The sequence below is a fragment of the Strix uralensis genome, chromosome 13 (assembly GCF_047716275.1).
Source record: "Strix uralensis isolate ZFMK-TIS-50842 chromosome 13, bStrUra1, whole genome shotgun sequence".
Taxonomy (NCBI): domain Eukaryota; kingdom Metazoa; phylum Chordata; class Aves; order Strigiformes; family Strigidae; genus Strix; species Strix uralensis.
In genome coordinates this window covers 7,775,689-7,793,446 of record NC_133984.1, presented here as the reverse complement: position 1 = coordinate 7,793,446, position 17,758 = coordinate 7,775,689, and the positions used below count along the sequence as shown (strand labels likewise).

Here is a 17,758-nt window from a genome sequence, read left to right as displayed (position 1 = left end):
TCGCTGCCACTACATCCAGCAAGAAGCTAATCGGATCATTTACCATTGCTTATTTTAAAATCAAAATGCATGTGAGAAGGTTACATGTGTTCCAAAGAAATTAAATAAAACCAACACTGTGAGAATTCTCTTTTTTTTTTTTTTCCTAGAATTATAGCAGATGTTTCTTTGGACAGAATTTCATATTCTCATATGAATTTATTTAACAAGTTTTTAATCTTTAAATATAGATTTAACACATTTTTTACAGGTACATATACAATATAGTTCATTTAAACTTGCAGTCAGAGAAAATTCTCTACTGTAATTTATACATATACATGAAGAGCCTAGTTCAACAGCATACTTAAGGTAACATACCATGTCATGTGCAAAGTTTCAAATGTTAAAAATCTCAGACTGTACATTCAGATTTGCAGAACTTATCAACCTCATAAATTAATAAAACCTTAGATTTAAAACTATGGAAGACAAAAAAGATTAAAACCATTTAATATGCAATGTGTGCTATGTTTGAGACAAATATTTACAGTTGTACCTCAAAATGTGTACTCTTACCACAATTGTTACCACTATAAACAGCCCCAACAGTAACTTAAGACTCCTACTTTTCCACACAGCAAGTGCATTGTGACCAATTTTAAAGTAGATGGAAATAACCTTCAGTGACTTAAAACCTCTCTGCTACGATTGCCAGTGGCTGAAGAACACTGGGACCTTTTTAGGTCTTGCAGTGTTGTTCAGTTCAGACTCAGCTGGTCATATTTTTGAGGGTGTATGGGGGTTACCTGCAATACTGGCCACCCGAACTGCAGAAATGCCCGCTGCTGCGTGGCAGTGTGGCAGGAAAACCCCCAGGCAACCACAGCCATCAAGTAGTTCAACAATTCCTCCCTACAAAAATGGTCACCAAAAAGAATACCCCGGTATGTTCTAACTTAACAACTTGGTACTATGTCTAAGAATCCATGGTTCACAAATCAAAGTCAGATCATAAAGGTCCCCCTTTAGTCCACGGTATAAAACGTTTCATTTTGACAGGACAGAGCAAATTCACTACCGCATGCACACTATTAACCCTGCTCTCAACACAGTCAGATGCTCTTTGCACACATCTGCTTGAAAGTCAAACCACCTGTACTTATGTTCTACAAAAGCAAAACTAGACAAAGAAACACAAAATTAAATTATGTGTTCAATATTCTTTTTTCTTTCTCAAAAATTCAATAGATACATTATTGTTAAAGATGCTGAAAAGTACAGTCTTATCACAAGAACATCCTTAGTGCAAACATGGACATTTAACTTTGATTTATGGCACGTGTTCCAAAAGTACATACATTTAATGTAAACTTCAACACTTGCTAGATACAGGTTTCAGCCTTGGGACGCTTTGGGACCCTAAGGGATGGGTGACAACCCTGAGTTGTCAGTTTGACCTGATCCAAACCTCACTGAAATCAACAGGACTGACTGCAATGGGCTGGAGTCAGACCCTAAGTGCAAAAAGAGGATCTTTAGCGTTATTGCATCTTCGCATGTGAGTCAGCCAGATGATGCTCTTACAGAACATTACATTCACATAGCTGAAGTAGATATTTAAGAAAAATCCGTTCATTAAATCAATTAAGCAGGACATACAGCTTCTTTGTTTGGTTTTGTGGGGTTTTTTTTGGTTTACCAAAACTCAACTCTTTTATTTGGAATTTCAACAGTTGTCAGCTAATAAGTAGGTAAAGCCTTCAACCTGTAGAAGAAATTTCAAGCATCTAAACAAAGTGTCAGGAAACTGTAGTGTACTTCTCTGATGAAACATGATGGATGTCATGGAAAAACAGCACGTAAAATTAATAAAATACTGTACTTTCCATAGGAGAAAAAAAAAGAAAGAGCAGAGAATGGCTTCCTTTATGACTATGAGAAGCTGTTTAGGACCCCAGTCCTGTTCAGTGCAGATGAAGCTGTGGAGGTCTGTGAATGTGATGAATAGTACAGGACAACTCCAACTATTGTGCTATTTCTCTGTAACACTTAGTTGAAAGCTTCCAAAGAGCATCGAAAATAGGATGCTACTAGTTCACCCTTAATTCAAGGGGAACTAAACTTTCTCGTGTTACACAGGGCAGCATCTATAAAGTAATGAAGAATGATGTTAATATTAAAGCATCTTATTCCAAGAAATACATTGTTCCCTGTAATCATGTAACATTTCTATAACATAAAAAAATAAGTGCACTCCTGCAGTTCTCCCTAAACGCTGAACTCCTACTAGCTTCAGTGAGAGCCTTGTCTAAGGCAGGACCACAGGGTTTGACTCATCTCCATCATCTATCACTTGATTATCACAGCGTGGCCAGCTGATATCTTCTCTAGACTCCTTATTCTGTCAGGCTCAAAATTGGTTTTCTCCAGCATTACAAAACAGCTGTTCTGGGAAGCTGGCTGGCATCGCAGGTTGTACAAGGAGACCCTGATTTCAAAGGCCCCTCCCCCCAAAAAAATCAACATTACCTTTAATGGCCCCCGCATAAATACAAAAGCCTGTGGCTGTAGTCATTAAAGTGCATGAGTAATAGTGCAAACAGCTGTGCTGCATCTGCAAAACTACAAGTGGCATTTTAAACAGAACTTAAACAAAACTTGCACATTTCAGCTAACGTTTACGCCAGCCTGCAAGAGCTCAGTCATATACGACAGATACTCTTACTGGGCAGATTCAAAGCACCTGGCCTAGGAAGCCACATAAAGGGTTGCCTCAAGCTCACTCTAGTCGAGAGGATGATCCCCACTGCCCTGGCCAGCAGGAGCAGAGGACACGAGAGCTCGAACCTTTGGGCACTACCAGTGGGGGAAACCTTTGCTCAGCTTTATCGCATGAAGAGCACACAGGGGGATCCCCTTAAGGCTTGGAAGAGAGAATTTGGCAAGTGGGGTGTTAAAACAAACTAGGAGAGGGTCTGGCATGTAGAACAGGAGCCTGCATCCTCCATAAACCACATGGGTGCATATGCCTGCCTTGGCTCAGAGCATCTTTCCACGCCTGCTCTGAATGCTCCTCGCCTTTGGGCTCATGTCAAATTCTGCCATTTTTGCTGTTTAAAAGAACTTGAAAATTGTAGCAATATTTCTTTTATATATATAATAATTAAAGGCATTTAACACTGCTTCCGTTTTTCATTTGAATCCCTTTTTTTATTCAGGCTTCTCTATTTCATGCTCTTTCTAAAAGAAATCAGTCTTACGCAACCTCCACGCAGTGAGTGGAATTTGGACACTCGCCCTTCTCTCTGCCCTGCTTTTAAAGGTCACGTGAAAAAAAGATGAAAATGCTTTGGTCCCATTTTGCTCTGATGTGAAAATCTGGGAGCAAACAACATTTCCCTTTTGCTTGTATCTGTTTAGCACTGCTGAGAGAAAAGAAGAGCAGGGACAGAGGAGAGAGGAGGCTGCGGTGCTGCTGGACAGGAGCACCGTGTCACTGCAGTGAAAATGAGTTGCCCATCTACTTTGGGTTACGGCAAGGACCTCATTTCTGCCATCCCCACTCTCCGTTTGCCGTGGAGGTGGTCCTGCAGTGCAGCTGAGAGGTGAGATGCCTTTTCCTTTACTGACACAGATGCTGTCAGTGATGTAAATGATGATCTTTGGCATGTTAGCAACCAGGGGACTTGCAGAAATGCTTTGTCTCCTGCCCCACTGTGGAAAAGGAGTTGGGATTGTAATGCTGCAGCCCTCACCTTCCCTAAGATGTGTGTCTTGCACAAGGGAAATGAAGAGATAATCTTGCATCTCCTTGTTAATGCATATAAAAGTCAAGTCAGTTGACCAGGCAATGTCTGACAGTTTTAGCAAGGCAGCTTAAACTAGCAACACATGGGTAAATCTCAGTAGTAGCTATTTTCTAAATATTGCTTTTTCTGAGCAGAGTTCTCTCCAAACCTTTTCCATTTTGAGATCTGCATGTTATCACCTGCGATACAAAGCTATTTCTATGACACACGTAAAAAAATCCACCATGGATTTGCATAGGAGACAGAATAAATCTATTCAGAAGAAAGCAACAAGGACTAAACTCAGAAATCATAGCTAGAGGCACACCAGAGGGAAAACTGGTTTTCAAAATGACCTCCAAGCCATCTTCCTCCTAAAAAGCCTCCTGGCTTATATCCAGGACAAGATTTACAAAAAGTTTAACAAGGTTTCCCCCATGCACACCTTTGCAAAAGAAGTATTGGACCAAAATACTTGTTTTATTAACAGTTACATGTCATTGCCAATAGCAACCACTCACCTATAAGGAAAATTACCTATGCAACTATGTGAGGAAAGGAAGAAAAATCACCCGTGGATTTGTTTGAGTGTTGCAAGTTCAGCTTTGCACATAGGCTGTCCCTGGGCAGGCTGAGTGAAGGAGGATGCAAAGCCAGCCATGGTAGAGGAATGGGGCATTGACCTAAACCACATTTGGTAACTTAGAATGGGCAGCAAAAAGTTCCCTGTAATTGCATTATTATTTGTACTGGCTCAACACTGGAATAATTAGCAGGAGGGGAGAGGAACAGCTTGTAAGTGTGCAGGTATCAGCCATCCTATGGTGGGAGATTTTTGTTAGGGCCACGGTATGAATTGAAGAAAAAAATGTTAAGGTAAGGGAACCATTTCATCCATTCAGCTAAAGGCTTTGCACTGAAAAAAAACCCAAATCCCAGATTTGTATGAATTCTGATTATGAAATTCTGTGATTGGAGATACTTTTTTATTTATTGTGAGGACCTGGAGCTGAGCAATAACAGAGGCACTACCCCTCATGAAGGGCCAGGACTGCCTCTCCCCCAGCTCTGAAGCTACTTCAGCATGCTCTAGGTCTTGGGGACCCCACAACATGTTAATCAAGTTTACCCTGCCTGCATGCAAAACAGCATTTCAGCACAAGCAGCTAATAATACGTGAGAGTTACAGTGCTCCCTCCTGCCCCTACTTTGCTCTACAAGCTCGGCTGCCTAATTCTTCTGCTATACTGGAGCAAGAGCTCCATCTTCTGAAGAAGCAGAAAAGAGCCCAAACTGCCAAAAAAAAAAGAGCCAAAGTCCAAACTGCATCCCCGAGCAGACAGTGGTACAAAGTCACCTGCAGTATAAAATGACCAGTCCGCATAGGAAAGGGAATTGCTAAATGCAAAGGTACTGTTTGAAAATCAGTTTTCAGAGTGTAAGTACGTTATGGGTATAAGGACACGTCACTGCAAAGCTCTAGGAATAGCTCTAGGAAATAGCAAGGAAACATCCTACATCATCCTACAATATTGCCTGGAGTGCATGTAAAATTAGAATCATGCCTAGAGACTGCATACACAATCAGCAACAGCGAGAGAGAACAGAGTTAATCTTAACAGGGAAAACAGAGCCTCAGTGCTGTGACTAGACTCTGGCAACACGACTGCAAAGCATCTGGGCAGCGGTTTGAGACTTATAGGAAGAACTTTCTGTGATTTTGCCTTGTGAAATTCTCCTTAGTTTGTACTCAGCAACTTTGTAAACCAGCCTGGAGTCACAAGACTCTAGGTTTTGGGGGATATGACCACTGACCAAGCAAACCAGTGTTCAAAGTTTACCAGCACCATACTTTCAAGATGCATTTATGGCTGGAGAAGCCTCCTGCACAGGCCGTGGTCCAGGACCTGGTGAGATGTGACAACCAGACTTGCTGAGAAGACACGATGTTGCTCCAGGGTGGGAACACGCCAAGGGGAACCCTCTCAGCTGCGCTGCTAGCCCACAATGAGCAACCCCTTATGTAAAGTCATAAAACCTCCAACCTGTGAAATTTGACTGCCCTGTAATAAAGGGGATTAAAAAATGCCTTCCTGTATAGGAAGGGTTTCACTGAAATATACTGGAAAACTACCAAGAGCTGACTGGAATTTTAAGCCTTTTAGAAGGCTTCCTTCATACTCATCAGAACAATAGATATTGACAAAAAGGAAGTATTTAAAAAGAAATCTACTCACAAAATTTGTTTCATGTGGCCATAACTGGTGGATTTTTACTGGGCTTTTTTTTAAACAGACTAAATCTATGTGGGTTTCCTGAGCTGCTCCCATTGCAAACCCTGGTCTCCTGTTTCTAGTGGACAACATGGTGATGAGGCAACACATGGAGTGGTGATGCTGCATACATGGCAAGGGTGACAGGCTGCTCTTAAGGCATTTTCTTGTGTCATCTGTTATGCTTCCCTATCTATTTCTATGTACATTTACAGCTAGAAAATGAGAAATACGATTTTCGAGACTAGAAGCCTTCTGCCGAAAGCTGGAATCCTGTTTATTATAAACTTTATTCTAACAATGGATTAACAAGCAGGCAGCAATGAGGGCTAGAGTGAGGCTGCAGAAATGAAGTATTGCCTTTAGAGTGCTGGGGGTCAGGCCACAACATCTTTTGCAGCAGGAGGAGATTTTGCCTAGGTACCTCCTATTCACACAGGGTTTGAGCTACAGCAGCAAGTAGGCAAAACAGTCACGGGAATCCCTGGTCAGACTCCGTCTCTTCTCCCCGATCTTCTACCCAATGCTCTTGCAAAGAAATCTATGTTTTTAAATGCTTGGTTTTAATTTACTGGTGCCTAAAGTCACAGAAATGTCTTAAGGTGTTAACAAACAAAAAAAAGCTTAATTTACTACTTTTGCAGGCTTTTTGGAGTAGTTGCTTTCTTTTTTTTTTCCTGCAGAGGCATATGCAGCCAGATTTAGTACATCAAGTGTAATGCAAATGGCTTAAAAGACCTGATTGGAGTTAGGAAATATTTCTGCTAGGCGTGCTATATGATACCTGCGACTTTGGCATTCCGAAATCTGCAGTCACCGACTACTATCTGCAGACTGTGGACAGGAATCCAGCCTTCTTTTCTTCTGTTTAGGTTTTTCACCAACCTTTGAATGACAACAGTATTAGTAAGAGAAACAAACCAACCCAGCAGCAGTTTGATACGGGCATACCCTACACAACTGCTGGTGCAACCAATGATTTGGTCAAACCAGGGAAGCATTTTAACAGGAGCTGGGCATGCATTTAAAGTATTCTTCCCACCTAAATTTAGGACCCCAATTAGAAAACCCAGACTGGGAGCACAGTTGCCTTGGGCCCCTCTCTTGTCGATGTTGAGGAACAGGACTTTCCAGAGCACGAGTTATCCTGCTTGAGACCTCCAGAGATGACAGTTTCTCTCCACTGACTATCAATGGAGCCAAGGGCAATTACTTTCCTCACTTCTCTACTACTAAACTAGACTTGTAGGCTGATTTTAGTCAGGGTACTATAAGTAAATTCAACCCAGGATGTACGCAGCTGGAAATACTCATGCTCATAAATTACCTTCCTCCATCTCACTCATGCAGTGAAATCTGCTCTAACAAATAAGTTTGGTGTGAGAAATCTTTGCTTGGCACTGGCCAAAACTTCTGTGAGAGGTGGTGAACATTCAGCAAAACTGAGATGCTTTACATCTTGCTTTTGCTAACAACAAACTGAATTTTGCAAAATGCAGTTGGACTAGATGATCATTCTAAGTCCCTTCCAACTGAAAAATTCTATTCTAATTCTACTCTACTCTATTCTAATTCTACTCTATTCTAATTCTACTCTATTCTAATTCTACTCTATTCTAATTCTACTCTATTCTAATTCTAATTCTATTCTAATTCTATTCTATTCTAATTCTATTCTATTCTAATTCTATTCTATTCTAATTCTAATTCTATTCTATTCTATTCTAAATTTCCCTTGAAGTGCAAGGGCTGTAGATGTCAGCCAGAAGTCCTCCACAGGGCATTTGTGTCTGTGCATTTATGGGCTAGTGCCTGCACACATCTGATCCAGGTTCCTGCTAATATCACCCTTCCCATATCCCAAACAAGGCATTAGTATGCTGCACTCTCTCCTACTGAGACCCCGAGCTGGCTGACGAGAGCTAGTCAGAAATCAACCTGGAAAGGAAAGACACCCTGAAATCTCAGCCAAATTGCTGCAAAAATCAGAAGAGGCCACACTGGCCTCCAAGACAAGGAGACTAATGGTTCAACAGGCAGGAGGCTGGGTACGGTGATTTCCCAGGCAATGCTCCCAGCCGCAAGGGGAGAACCAGCTGTGAAGTGTTATCATCTTGCAAGCCACAGCTTTAAATACAACAAAAAGATGGTCCACAGCCATTAACCAGTTAACACTCATACGCTGTTCGAGGCAGGAAAATGTCTTGCAATTACTCAGTATTGCTATTAATAAGCCAAGAGGAACAAAGCCAATAGCTGAGCTGGGGCGGGCAAAGAGCTCTCACTTGAAGCATCATCTGAAGCGACGAGGGGCTGTGAAGATGTTGGTAAAACACAGCTCGCCCAGACACCCGTGGCAAGGAAAACCCTGACATGTTCTCCCAGGCCAAGCCAGTTCATATGGCCTCTAGTCTTGACAAGGGAATGAATTCTCCAGCTTTCAGGAACAGTCTAAAACTTAATCAGAAGCTGCAACAAGTGTATCGCCAGGCAAGCGAGGTTGCATGGAACTGCCTTGCAGGATCTTAGAGATAAGGCAAAGTAGTCCTGAAATACCTACCACTGTCCCTCACCATCTTCATGCAAAAGCTGAATTTCATCGCCATTTTTCACCAGCAGGTCCTCTGATCCTCTCCTCTTGCAGTCCGCAAGGGCTTTGTATTTTCCTGGAGACTGTGGTAGTAAGAAAAAATTATCTTATTTAGCTGCATTTCATATCACGCAGCTGTTATTTCTGACTGCTGCAGGGAACATGACAGAGCCCTATCAGCTACCTTAATTTAAATTATTTCAAGAAATTGTGTCTGAGACATCTCCTTATACACCATATTAAGAGATGGAAAAACTAAGAGACAAGATACATCCATTATCCAGTGAAGCAAATCAAAGCAAGACAACCAAAAATGGCAGCACCCCAAGTTTTGGGACTATTGCATCTCTGTACTAACCAGCTGGTTCCCGTCCTCCTCTTCGGTGTCCGAGCAGTTGGAGAGGTACTGGTTACCCGACCACTCCTCCAGCCCCTCACAGATTTCCAGGGACTGTGACATTCCCGGCCAGCCTGCAAGAGAGCATGCAGCTGAGGTTGGGGGTACCCCAGCACCCACAAACCACACCCCGAAGGAGGAGAAGGGTCCGTACTTCTGTGGGGCTTGTTCTGGGGGGACAGGAGCCCACTGTCCAGCATCACTGGGCTGGTGCGCTCTGAATCATTCTCTTCTGAGCTTATGGAGGCTCTCTGCTGCTTTCTGAATGATAAAAAAATAAATCAGTCTTAGTTTTACTTTATGAATGAATGCAAACTCCACAAAGTTTTGTAAAGCAGGGTCAGAAATAATAATGGTACTTGTTAACGTATATTTCTATAAAGGTTAAGAATGTCAGCACCTGGTTTTCATTTTTTGGGAGGGGAAATATAATTGCTACAGTATCTCCCCCCGAATTTGAGCACCGCCTTTGATTTTTGTCTCCACTTGCAGAGGAGCTGCAGCTCAGGCTGTGCTGCCAGGAGAGCGCTTGAGGGTGCCCCTCACAGACCCTGTCCCCAGACCACCGCCACCCAAGGATGAATGGCAGCACACCCTTCCTGCCACCTACCCAAAAGTCCTGGACAGAAATGGGGTGGAGGGAAATAGCACAGAGCCAGGGTATGGCCAGAGGGTACCCCACGACGGGAGGGTACTGCAGAGAGCCCCCGCTCTGGCTCCTGGGACTCACCCATCACTCAGCTGGGAGGAGAGCGGGAGCTGGTCCACGCACGAGCCAGGCTGCTGCTTCTCCACTGCGGGGAGGTCAAACTCCAGCTTAAAATCCATTTTTTTATTAGCAACCATCACACTTGAAGCATTATTTTAAAAGTTAGACCTTTTGTACAACCCTAATGATTTCCGTTTAGAGGAAAAACGGACCTAGGGACTCTTGCAAAGCACAGACTCAGCTATGATTAAGATGGCATGTTACCACAAATCCAATAGCGAGCATGCCACTGAAGACTATAATATGCTTAAAACTAGACATCTGCTATGTATCTTGTTGAATTAAGCCTGTGATAACAAATGTGAAATAATCCCCAAGGTAATGACCAAAAACCAAAAAGTAATTCTGTAATTCATTTTCACACGAGCACCTGGCCTTTACTGCTCTGTTATTTCCCTGTAATGTAAGACCTCACTCCAACATTTTGCTACTAGGCTTCTTCTGAAAAATCAATTCTCTGGTGAGAATTAGTGGATTTGAAGATTAGCAATGTGAAAATAGGAAAATGTTCTGCTGCAGAGTGAATGCCATGGAGAAATTGGTCAAATGTACCTTTTATAAGCTCCTGCTGCTTGAACAAAATTTTCCGTATTTCATTCAACCATGCCATCTTCAGGTCTACTGTTTGGGCCTGGAAGAAGAGAAAACTGTCTGAATTTTGAATTAAGAATCATCCATTACAATGTATGAACAAAACCTTACTTTTCTATGGTGTAATTATCTGAAATGCCCTTTTATCCAAAGACACCATTAAAATTTAAACATTCTTGACCTTTTAAAATTAATGATCCCACTACACTCAGGCAAAACACTGTGGAAACTGTGGAGCCATCACTACAACTCAAGGAGTGAACACAAATGCACACGTGTGCATGCATCTTATCTCTTTAACAAAATACCCAAAGGGCTAAATCTGCCTTTTGAATATATGTATATACTCTGCTACATACAGTTGCTTTATGAATTTAAGTTGGATACTGTGTTGTAACATGGAGGAAAAAAAGGTAGGCAGAAGACTAATTAAAAGAACCCATCAATTAACATTTTCACAATGGGTTTTCCTGTGAACACCCCATCAGGCAAACATTTCACCTCCATAAATGCCTATTCAAAATGCTACAAAAGGAAAAAGGAAAAAAAAATCAGGAAGAAATCAGGTCAATCTGGCTACTGTTTTGTAGATGAGTCCAAAGACTACTGGAAATAGCACCACAGAGGCTGAGCCTTTGCTCTGGGAGCAGTTCTGACATCTGATTGTAGAGGAGCACATGTGGCCTGCGTCCATTAAAGCATGAGGCCCATTTCCCAGCTCAATTCACATAAGCTATTAAGCACAGTAAAATCTTTTTTTTTTTTTCAACTACTGGTCTATTTGAGATTTCATCTAGAATAAAAGGCTCTATTTCCAAGGAGCAATTCTGTCTCCACTTTAAGATGACTTTTACAGTTCTGGACTGGACACCAAGGACCAGCTGCTGGGACAGCTCTGTGAATGCTGACATGGAAAGAGGAAGAAGAAATGCAAGTTAAATGTTTGATAATCTCAGAAAGGTCAATGGCAGACATTTCCTTAACACTGTTATGAGGGTATACTAGTATCCAGATTTTTCAAGTTACAAACCTGCACGACATAGACCTCTTCTCGCCCACTATACCAGATTTCAAATTTCCGATGATCTCCTTTCACATTCTCAGTTATTCCAACTGCATTCATCTGCAAAGGAACAACAAAATCAAACATACTACAAATCTCTCCCTCCTCCCTATGATTCCAGACATTTTGCAGCATGTTAAACAAACCTGTTTTCACGCAATTTAACACATTTCATCAACTTTAATTTCAGCAGCAACTGAAAGTCATTATCTAACTTATCCCCCCTGACTTTCCGCCAGCTTGCTGTATTTGCAAAAGCTTTCTGAAACCAATCAACAGACCTTAGGGGACTTTTCATTTGGGAATCAGTATAACTAACTGAAAAGTCATCTCATACCTCTTTCAGCATGAAATTTCTCAGATGAGGCATACGAAGCTTTATAAATGCAGGGCACATTATTTTTCTACATACGTTACTTCTGCCATACAATTCTTTATTTACTCATTTCATTCTGTGTTTCATTCTTTGAGCAATCTTAACAACCTATTTGTGAAGCCCTCAGCTCCTTCAGAGATTTCAGTTCAATGTCTTTTGATCTCTGACCATCCCTGCAGTTGAGACACCATCCCAAGGTTTCCAAAAGAAGGGTTAATTTTGAGATATACAGCCTGAGCTGCCATAAACTTGGCTTTCAGGAAACACGCAAACTTCAAGCTAGACATGGCTGAATGCTGCTGTACCTAGATACCCGTTATCACAGACCACTTTTGATAAGTTGGATGGAAATGCCAAAGGCCCAAATAATTCAGGATCTACACAACATAACCCAACTGAATCAGTAGCTCAAACTATGATTAGAGACCAAGAAACTCTTCAGCAACAGGAGACTTCTGACCCACCTGCTGAACATGCTACAAAGCTGAAAAACACTTTAATACCTGATATCACATAAACTATATTCTCACGTAAAGCACAGTTTGCTAAGCAATTGATTGCTGATTAATGCATGGTCAAAAATAGCTGAAGTATCTCACTTACATGTTTTGAAATAGATCTAATAATAATGGTATCATCTGTCATAAATTATTGACACAGACTGCATTAGATAAATCTGTATAAATACAAATAAGGCCTTAGAAAGAACATCTGTTTAACATTGCTATTCTTCTTTGTTAATATGTGTATCCTCTGAGCTTTTGGTCTGAAAGACTACGAGGATTTACAAATTAGGTCACCTGGGCAAACTTTCTGTTCCTAGCTACTGTTTGAAATGTTGGCACCCACTTTCAGTGACTACAAAAAGCCTCAGGAAATAGGAAGCAAGTTGCTAATTAGCTTTCCCCATTTCTTCACTGGTATGAACAGCAGAGCTCTTGTGAGCTTCTGAGAAAGTGTTTGACTCCAGATCTAGAAAAGCCCGTCACTGAACAGCAGTCAGCATTTCCCAGTTTTGTTTTAAAAATTTTTTTAATCATTTTTTTAAATTACTTTATCCTGTGCAGTATAGTGCCATAACGACTTAGAAAGGCAGATTAGGCTCCATTCTGATTTTGTGAAAACTTAAAAAACTTAAAACTTAAAAAAATAATTTATGACAGATGTTGAAAGGGCAGCCTAGAGAGCGCCTTATTGACATTCTGCAGTTTCCAGTTCTGTGCATCTCCTCTGGAATGGCAATTGATACGAAAGCTCCTACAAAACTGCCCAGGCATCAAGCTATTAGAAATTATAGACGATCTACTATGAGGATACGCCAGGAACAGACATATCTGCTCATTCATGTTAGTGGATTTTGAAATTCTCTGTCCTCCCCCTGACCAGGATTTACTGTCCCTCAGCTGTTGGTTCACTGCAATGCAGACCGAGGCGGGTTAGTGTGAAGGTCTGGGATGGTGTTCATCTGCATCGCCTTCCACGGCGGTGCGAGGCAGACTGATTTACTCAGCATTGCAGTGAGTTATGAACCTGCACCCTCTAAGTTACTGAATCTCAGCTGAAGAGATATTTACCACTGGATAGTTCACACAGTATGTAAAATACTATCCTGAGGGGTTCTTTTGTTTGTTTTACAGATGTCCAGTTACACAGCTTCTACCCAACAGCTTGGTTTAATTCTGAATCACCAAAATACATTCTTGCAACAAAAAACAATTTCCTGATACTATCATGAATCAAACAAATGTCAAGCTCCAGAAACATGGTTTCACCCTCAGGACAGCAGTTCTGAAAATGGATGTGTGCGGGTGTAATCCTGCCTCATCCATGGATTCTCTAACCCCAACCTCTCAGTGTGGGAATGCAAACAACTGGAAAATGAGCCCCCCCAAGGCAAAGAAAAACCCTGGCCACATTGCCTGGAGTTCTGAATGCAGGATTTTCTCCTCCGAGCAGGCTTTCCCCACATCACCTCTTCAGTTCTTTCAAAAACACGTATGGTAAAACAAGTGCTACAGGGAAAACAAGCTCTCCAGAAAAAAAAAATATGCTGTTTGGGAAAAACATTTAAGTACCTAAACATATGGCCTGGGATTTTCTTTTAATACACAATTTGTAACATGCACTGGAGCTGAACAGACTTATCTACTATTACATGGGTTTCCAACTACTCATGGCATCTCCCTCCCCGGACCATGCTGAGATCAAGGACCTGCAGCATCTGGGCCTGAAGGCTCTGCCTCCAAATGCCCATTTTTTTTCCATTCTAAGGTATACCCATATTAGGTTTTTATTTATCAAGAAAAACAAAGCAGAATAGTGAGACAAAATAATGATGTTAGAAGTGCTCATCACACAGAGTATGCCAGAAGGTCTCTTCTAAAAGTGCAGTTTGGGATTTTTATTGATAATAGTTAGCATTTATAGGCTTGGGACAGTTGGTTATGTCCCTCATATTTTGCCATAAGGCTACTCTCTTAATCTGATAATTGTACTTTTAGCTGCAGTTAGAGCCTGCCAAAGAAGAAAGGCAATGAGAGAGGAAGAAAAACTATCTCTGCATCCTCCTGGCTGGGAAACAGGGCTCAGGAGCCGCCAGGCAGACCCCAGCCCCAGGTGGGCTGGGGAAGATGCAAAGGGTCTCCCCAGTTTCATGCTTTCACTCCCGCTCCTGGAAAGCGGAATAGGGGAGGGGGGGAGGCACATTCTCATCCCTGGGACTTGCCCACAGCTCCATTCTCCTGGCAGGACTCCAAGTCCATGGGCTCTGCCAGACACTGCTTCAGCTCTGGGGGTCCTCACAACTTATTACAATCAACAGCCTTTCCTGGGCATGGCACTTCCATACGAGGCATTACAGCCCTTAATAGCAGAAAACAAGCCACTGTTTCAGAGGAAAAATACTCCCTGGGTCTGCAGAGTTATTGGTTTACAATATACATGGCAATGGCCCCAGGTAAGAAGTCCTTACTTTCAAAAAATGCTTAAAACTGTAAGATGAGGTTTTGTCATATCCATCTCCATGCTCCTCTCGTTTCTTGCAGAAGACCAAGGCTTTCTCATACAGGAACAGATGCCTCTGCATTGGCTTGAACCTGGCAAGATCCTTCATTTTTGTTGGACCTTTTCGGTGTCCTGTCCAAACACTGAAAGATCCTTGCATCAATACCTTCCCCAGTTCGCTCAGGTCACCCTGGTGAGAGTACAACAAATAACAAAAGAAAGAAAAAGACATCAATTAAAATGTAAGAGGACTGTCCAAATAATGACGGGTGATGGGGCCAGCTCTGTTCCAAGGCACGTCACTCTAAGAATAGGTCTTCCTGGAAGGATCAGATGATCTTTTGGGAGTGACGGCATGGTGCCAGGAGGGAAGCAGAGATCTCAGGCACAGGGCTGCATTTAGTCTATGTGAAGGGATACTAGTCAGTAACTGGAAGAACTAGGAAGACAGGAGAACTCTCCAGCTCCTATGGAAGCCGGGTCAAGGGCTCTAACTACTTCAGTGGGAGAGGGTAGATGAGATTTGAGCCTGAACTGAGGTCTCGTAGGATGGACTTCTCAAGGAGACCAGGACTGGGACCAGCAGCTTAGAAAGCCATCCCTTCACCCTTCTCTGAAGCCCTAGGAAAGACAACCACTTCTATGGGCAAGGATAATAATCAACCTCAGAGAGTATTTAGTTGAGTCTTGAATGAGAAATGCTATGAAGACACCCCAGGTGAATCATAAGGTGAGCTATGAGAGAATTAAGGTGTGTGCTGGAAAAAATACTCTCGAGAACCACAAGGTGGCAAGTGTGGGCACTATGCGACTTTGAACACGTCTTTTGGATGCGGATATTTTCCAAAATCCTGAAATCAGATGGAAGACTGAAAATCAGATGGAAGACTGTCACCTCTAAGAGCTTCCTGATCCCATTCACTTTATAGCTGTTCTAGCAGATTTTTGGCTCATACATTCTGCGACACTATCCATTCCCCAATGTATCATCTGGCCTTGTGCAAGGTCTCCCATTACCCAAATCTACTCACATCATATCCTGTTATTGAAATCTGATGCATAGAGTCATTGACTGACTTTAGCAAATCCAACATTGCAACCAGAGCTTCTTGAAGTTCCTGAACTCCATCACAGCTCGTGCTGTACTTTAGCAGCTCCTGAAAATAGAAATGGACGAGCACGTGTTTGCACTTGAACAAAGCAGACTTTTCCATCTCGCCCAAAGTTTCCAACACCCAAGAGCAACCTGCACTGCCCGAGTTTCTTTTTTCATATGTCACTGGAAAAAAGACTCTAAACCACAGTCAGTATTAGGTGTGGAACAGATCACTGAAGTATGGCCCACTTTTCTGGGCTTCCTTAAGGACAGTGTCAGGTTAGAGTGGCATCATGCTCATCTGAGTTTTTTGTGTTGTGTTGTCCTGCTTGTTAAGAAATGGGAAATAAGGCTCAGGTTTTCCATCAACTGCCAATATATCATATATGCCTTCAAATGAGGTTGCAGCAGATGACTGTCTTCAGGCTGGCCAACCCAAGGAACAGAATTTATAAAATCAAGAGCCTTCAAGTCAGTAAATGAAAGACAGATTAGGGAATTATACCACTGATATAAAATTACTTTCATTTTAGATCTCCTGTGCCCACTTACAGCTTCATGTGTACTCATTTATCATTCAAGAGGCTAGAAGGTAAGGTTCAGAAGGCACTACCCCAGTGTCATTCCCACTTTACAGAGTGGGAATAACAGTACTGCCCTGCCTCAGACAGGGGACACAAGAATAAATGCATTAAAGATTACAGGCACTATAACAACTTGAGAAGAAGAGATACATCAAGAAAATATATTTCATTCATCATACTCTTATGATCATTTCTGGTTCAGTTTTCTTAGAAGTGCTTCTGTCATTCTGCATCTCTCAACAGATTCAGATCGTCTTTCTCCCCTTAAAAAATGGCTTGTTAAAAGCACTTGTCCCTTTTTCAGGTATGCAAATTTTTATCTTCACTGAATGTCACTACGGAGGGCCAAGATAAGTAATATGTAATCTAAAGCTTGGTGCTGATTTACAGGTAACCTTTAATTGAAAAATAAAATGCACTGGAAAACAAATCTATCTCCTGATGTCCTTTCAAAGCAGAATATGAATTACCTTTAGAAGTAACTGATATTTTGTCAGGCGCTGCACTGGTTTGAGCAAATAGGAATCCAGCCCAAGCTTGTGCTCTAATTTTCTTTGGCATTCCTGGAAGAAAGAATTCAGATTAAGTTCTGCACCAATTATAACTAGTTATTCCAACAGTGTGACTAGCGTGGTTTGATGACTTTGAAGATTTCATGTAAAAATGCCATATGGCGCCTATAACTAAAGAAATTTTATAAAAACACGTAAAATAATATAATGAGTGGATCTGCTTTAAACTCCTTGTGTACAAGAAACTCCAAGTGCTATTTTTGTGAGGCTTCCATGCAAGGGTTAACAGAGTATGCTGCAAAATCATGGGGTGCTGAGGAGGGTGTTTAGGACAAGTGAGTGTCCCAGGACAATGCCTGCCTTGGTAGGAACAAACAGCTCACCTGGAAGAAGGTGCTTTCGGAGCACTGCCTCCACAGGGACTCTGACCGGGGCTTGTTCTGGCAGTATTTCTCATACATCTGGAAATCCTCTCGCTGTAAGGGAAGCCGAAAGGCAAGTCACACGCATGCACGCAAACCTGCTGGGCAGCCAAGTAAGGTGAACACCCAAACTGTAAATCTGCTTTTATCTCTGCTGCCAACTTTAATACCTAAAAGTCACAGAGTCTGGGTAAAAAACCCACTGCTGGGAATCACAGCAGACCGCAGTGTAGTCACGACTGCTGCTCTCCCCCATCTGCTGCTGGCCACGCACCTACGCTGCCTGCCTTGCTGTTAGTATTGCGTATCAGA

The 17,758-nt window shown here is 42.1% G+C and overlaps 1 protein-coding gene across 1 annotated transcript in view; it reads right to left on the bottom strand.

The window, feature by feature from the left end:
* Positions 1 to 178: 178 nt before the first annotated feature.
* Positions 179 to 17,758, bottom strand: part of MCF2 (MCF.2 cell line derived transforming sequence) — a 60,408-nt gene continuing 42,828 nt past the window's right edge. The window contains exons 19-30 of the mRNA XM_074882672.1: positions 17,408 to 17,500; positions 16,983 to 17,075; positions 15,864 to 15,989; positions 14,801 to 15,022; positions 11,421 to 11,513; positions 10,352 to 10,430; positions 9,761 to 9,824; positions 9,185 to 9,291; positions 8,992 to 9,104; positions 8,604 to 8,716; positions 6,828 to 6,928; positions 179 to 2,129 (exon numbers count right to left, since the gene is read on the bottom strand). Of these exons, the coding sequence (XP_074738773.1) occupies positions 2,089 to 2,129; positions 6,828 to 6,928; positions 8,604 to 8,716; positions 8,992 to 9,104; positions 9,185 to 9,291; positions 9,761 to 9,824; positions 10,352 to 10,430; positions 11,421 to 11,513; positions 14,801 to 15,022; positions 15,864 to 15,989; positions 16,983 to 17,075; positions 17,408 to 17,500 (1,245 nt within the window). The 3' untranslated portion in view covers positions 179 to 2,088. The remainder of the gene's footprint in view (positions 2,130 to 6,827; positions 6,929 to 8,603; positions 8,717 to 8,991; positions 9,105 to 9,184; positions 9,292 to 9,760; positions 9,825 to 10,351; positions 10,431 to 11,420; positions 11,514 to 14,800; positions 15,023 to 15,863; positions 15,990 to 16,982; positions 17,076 to 17,407; positions 17,501 to 17,758) is intronic.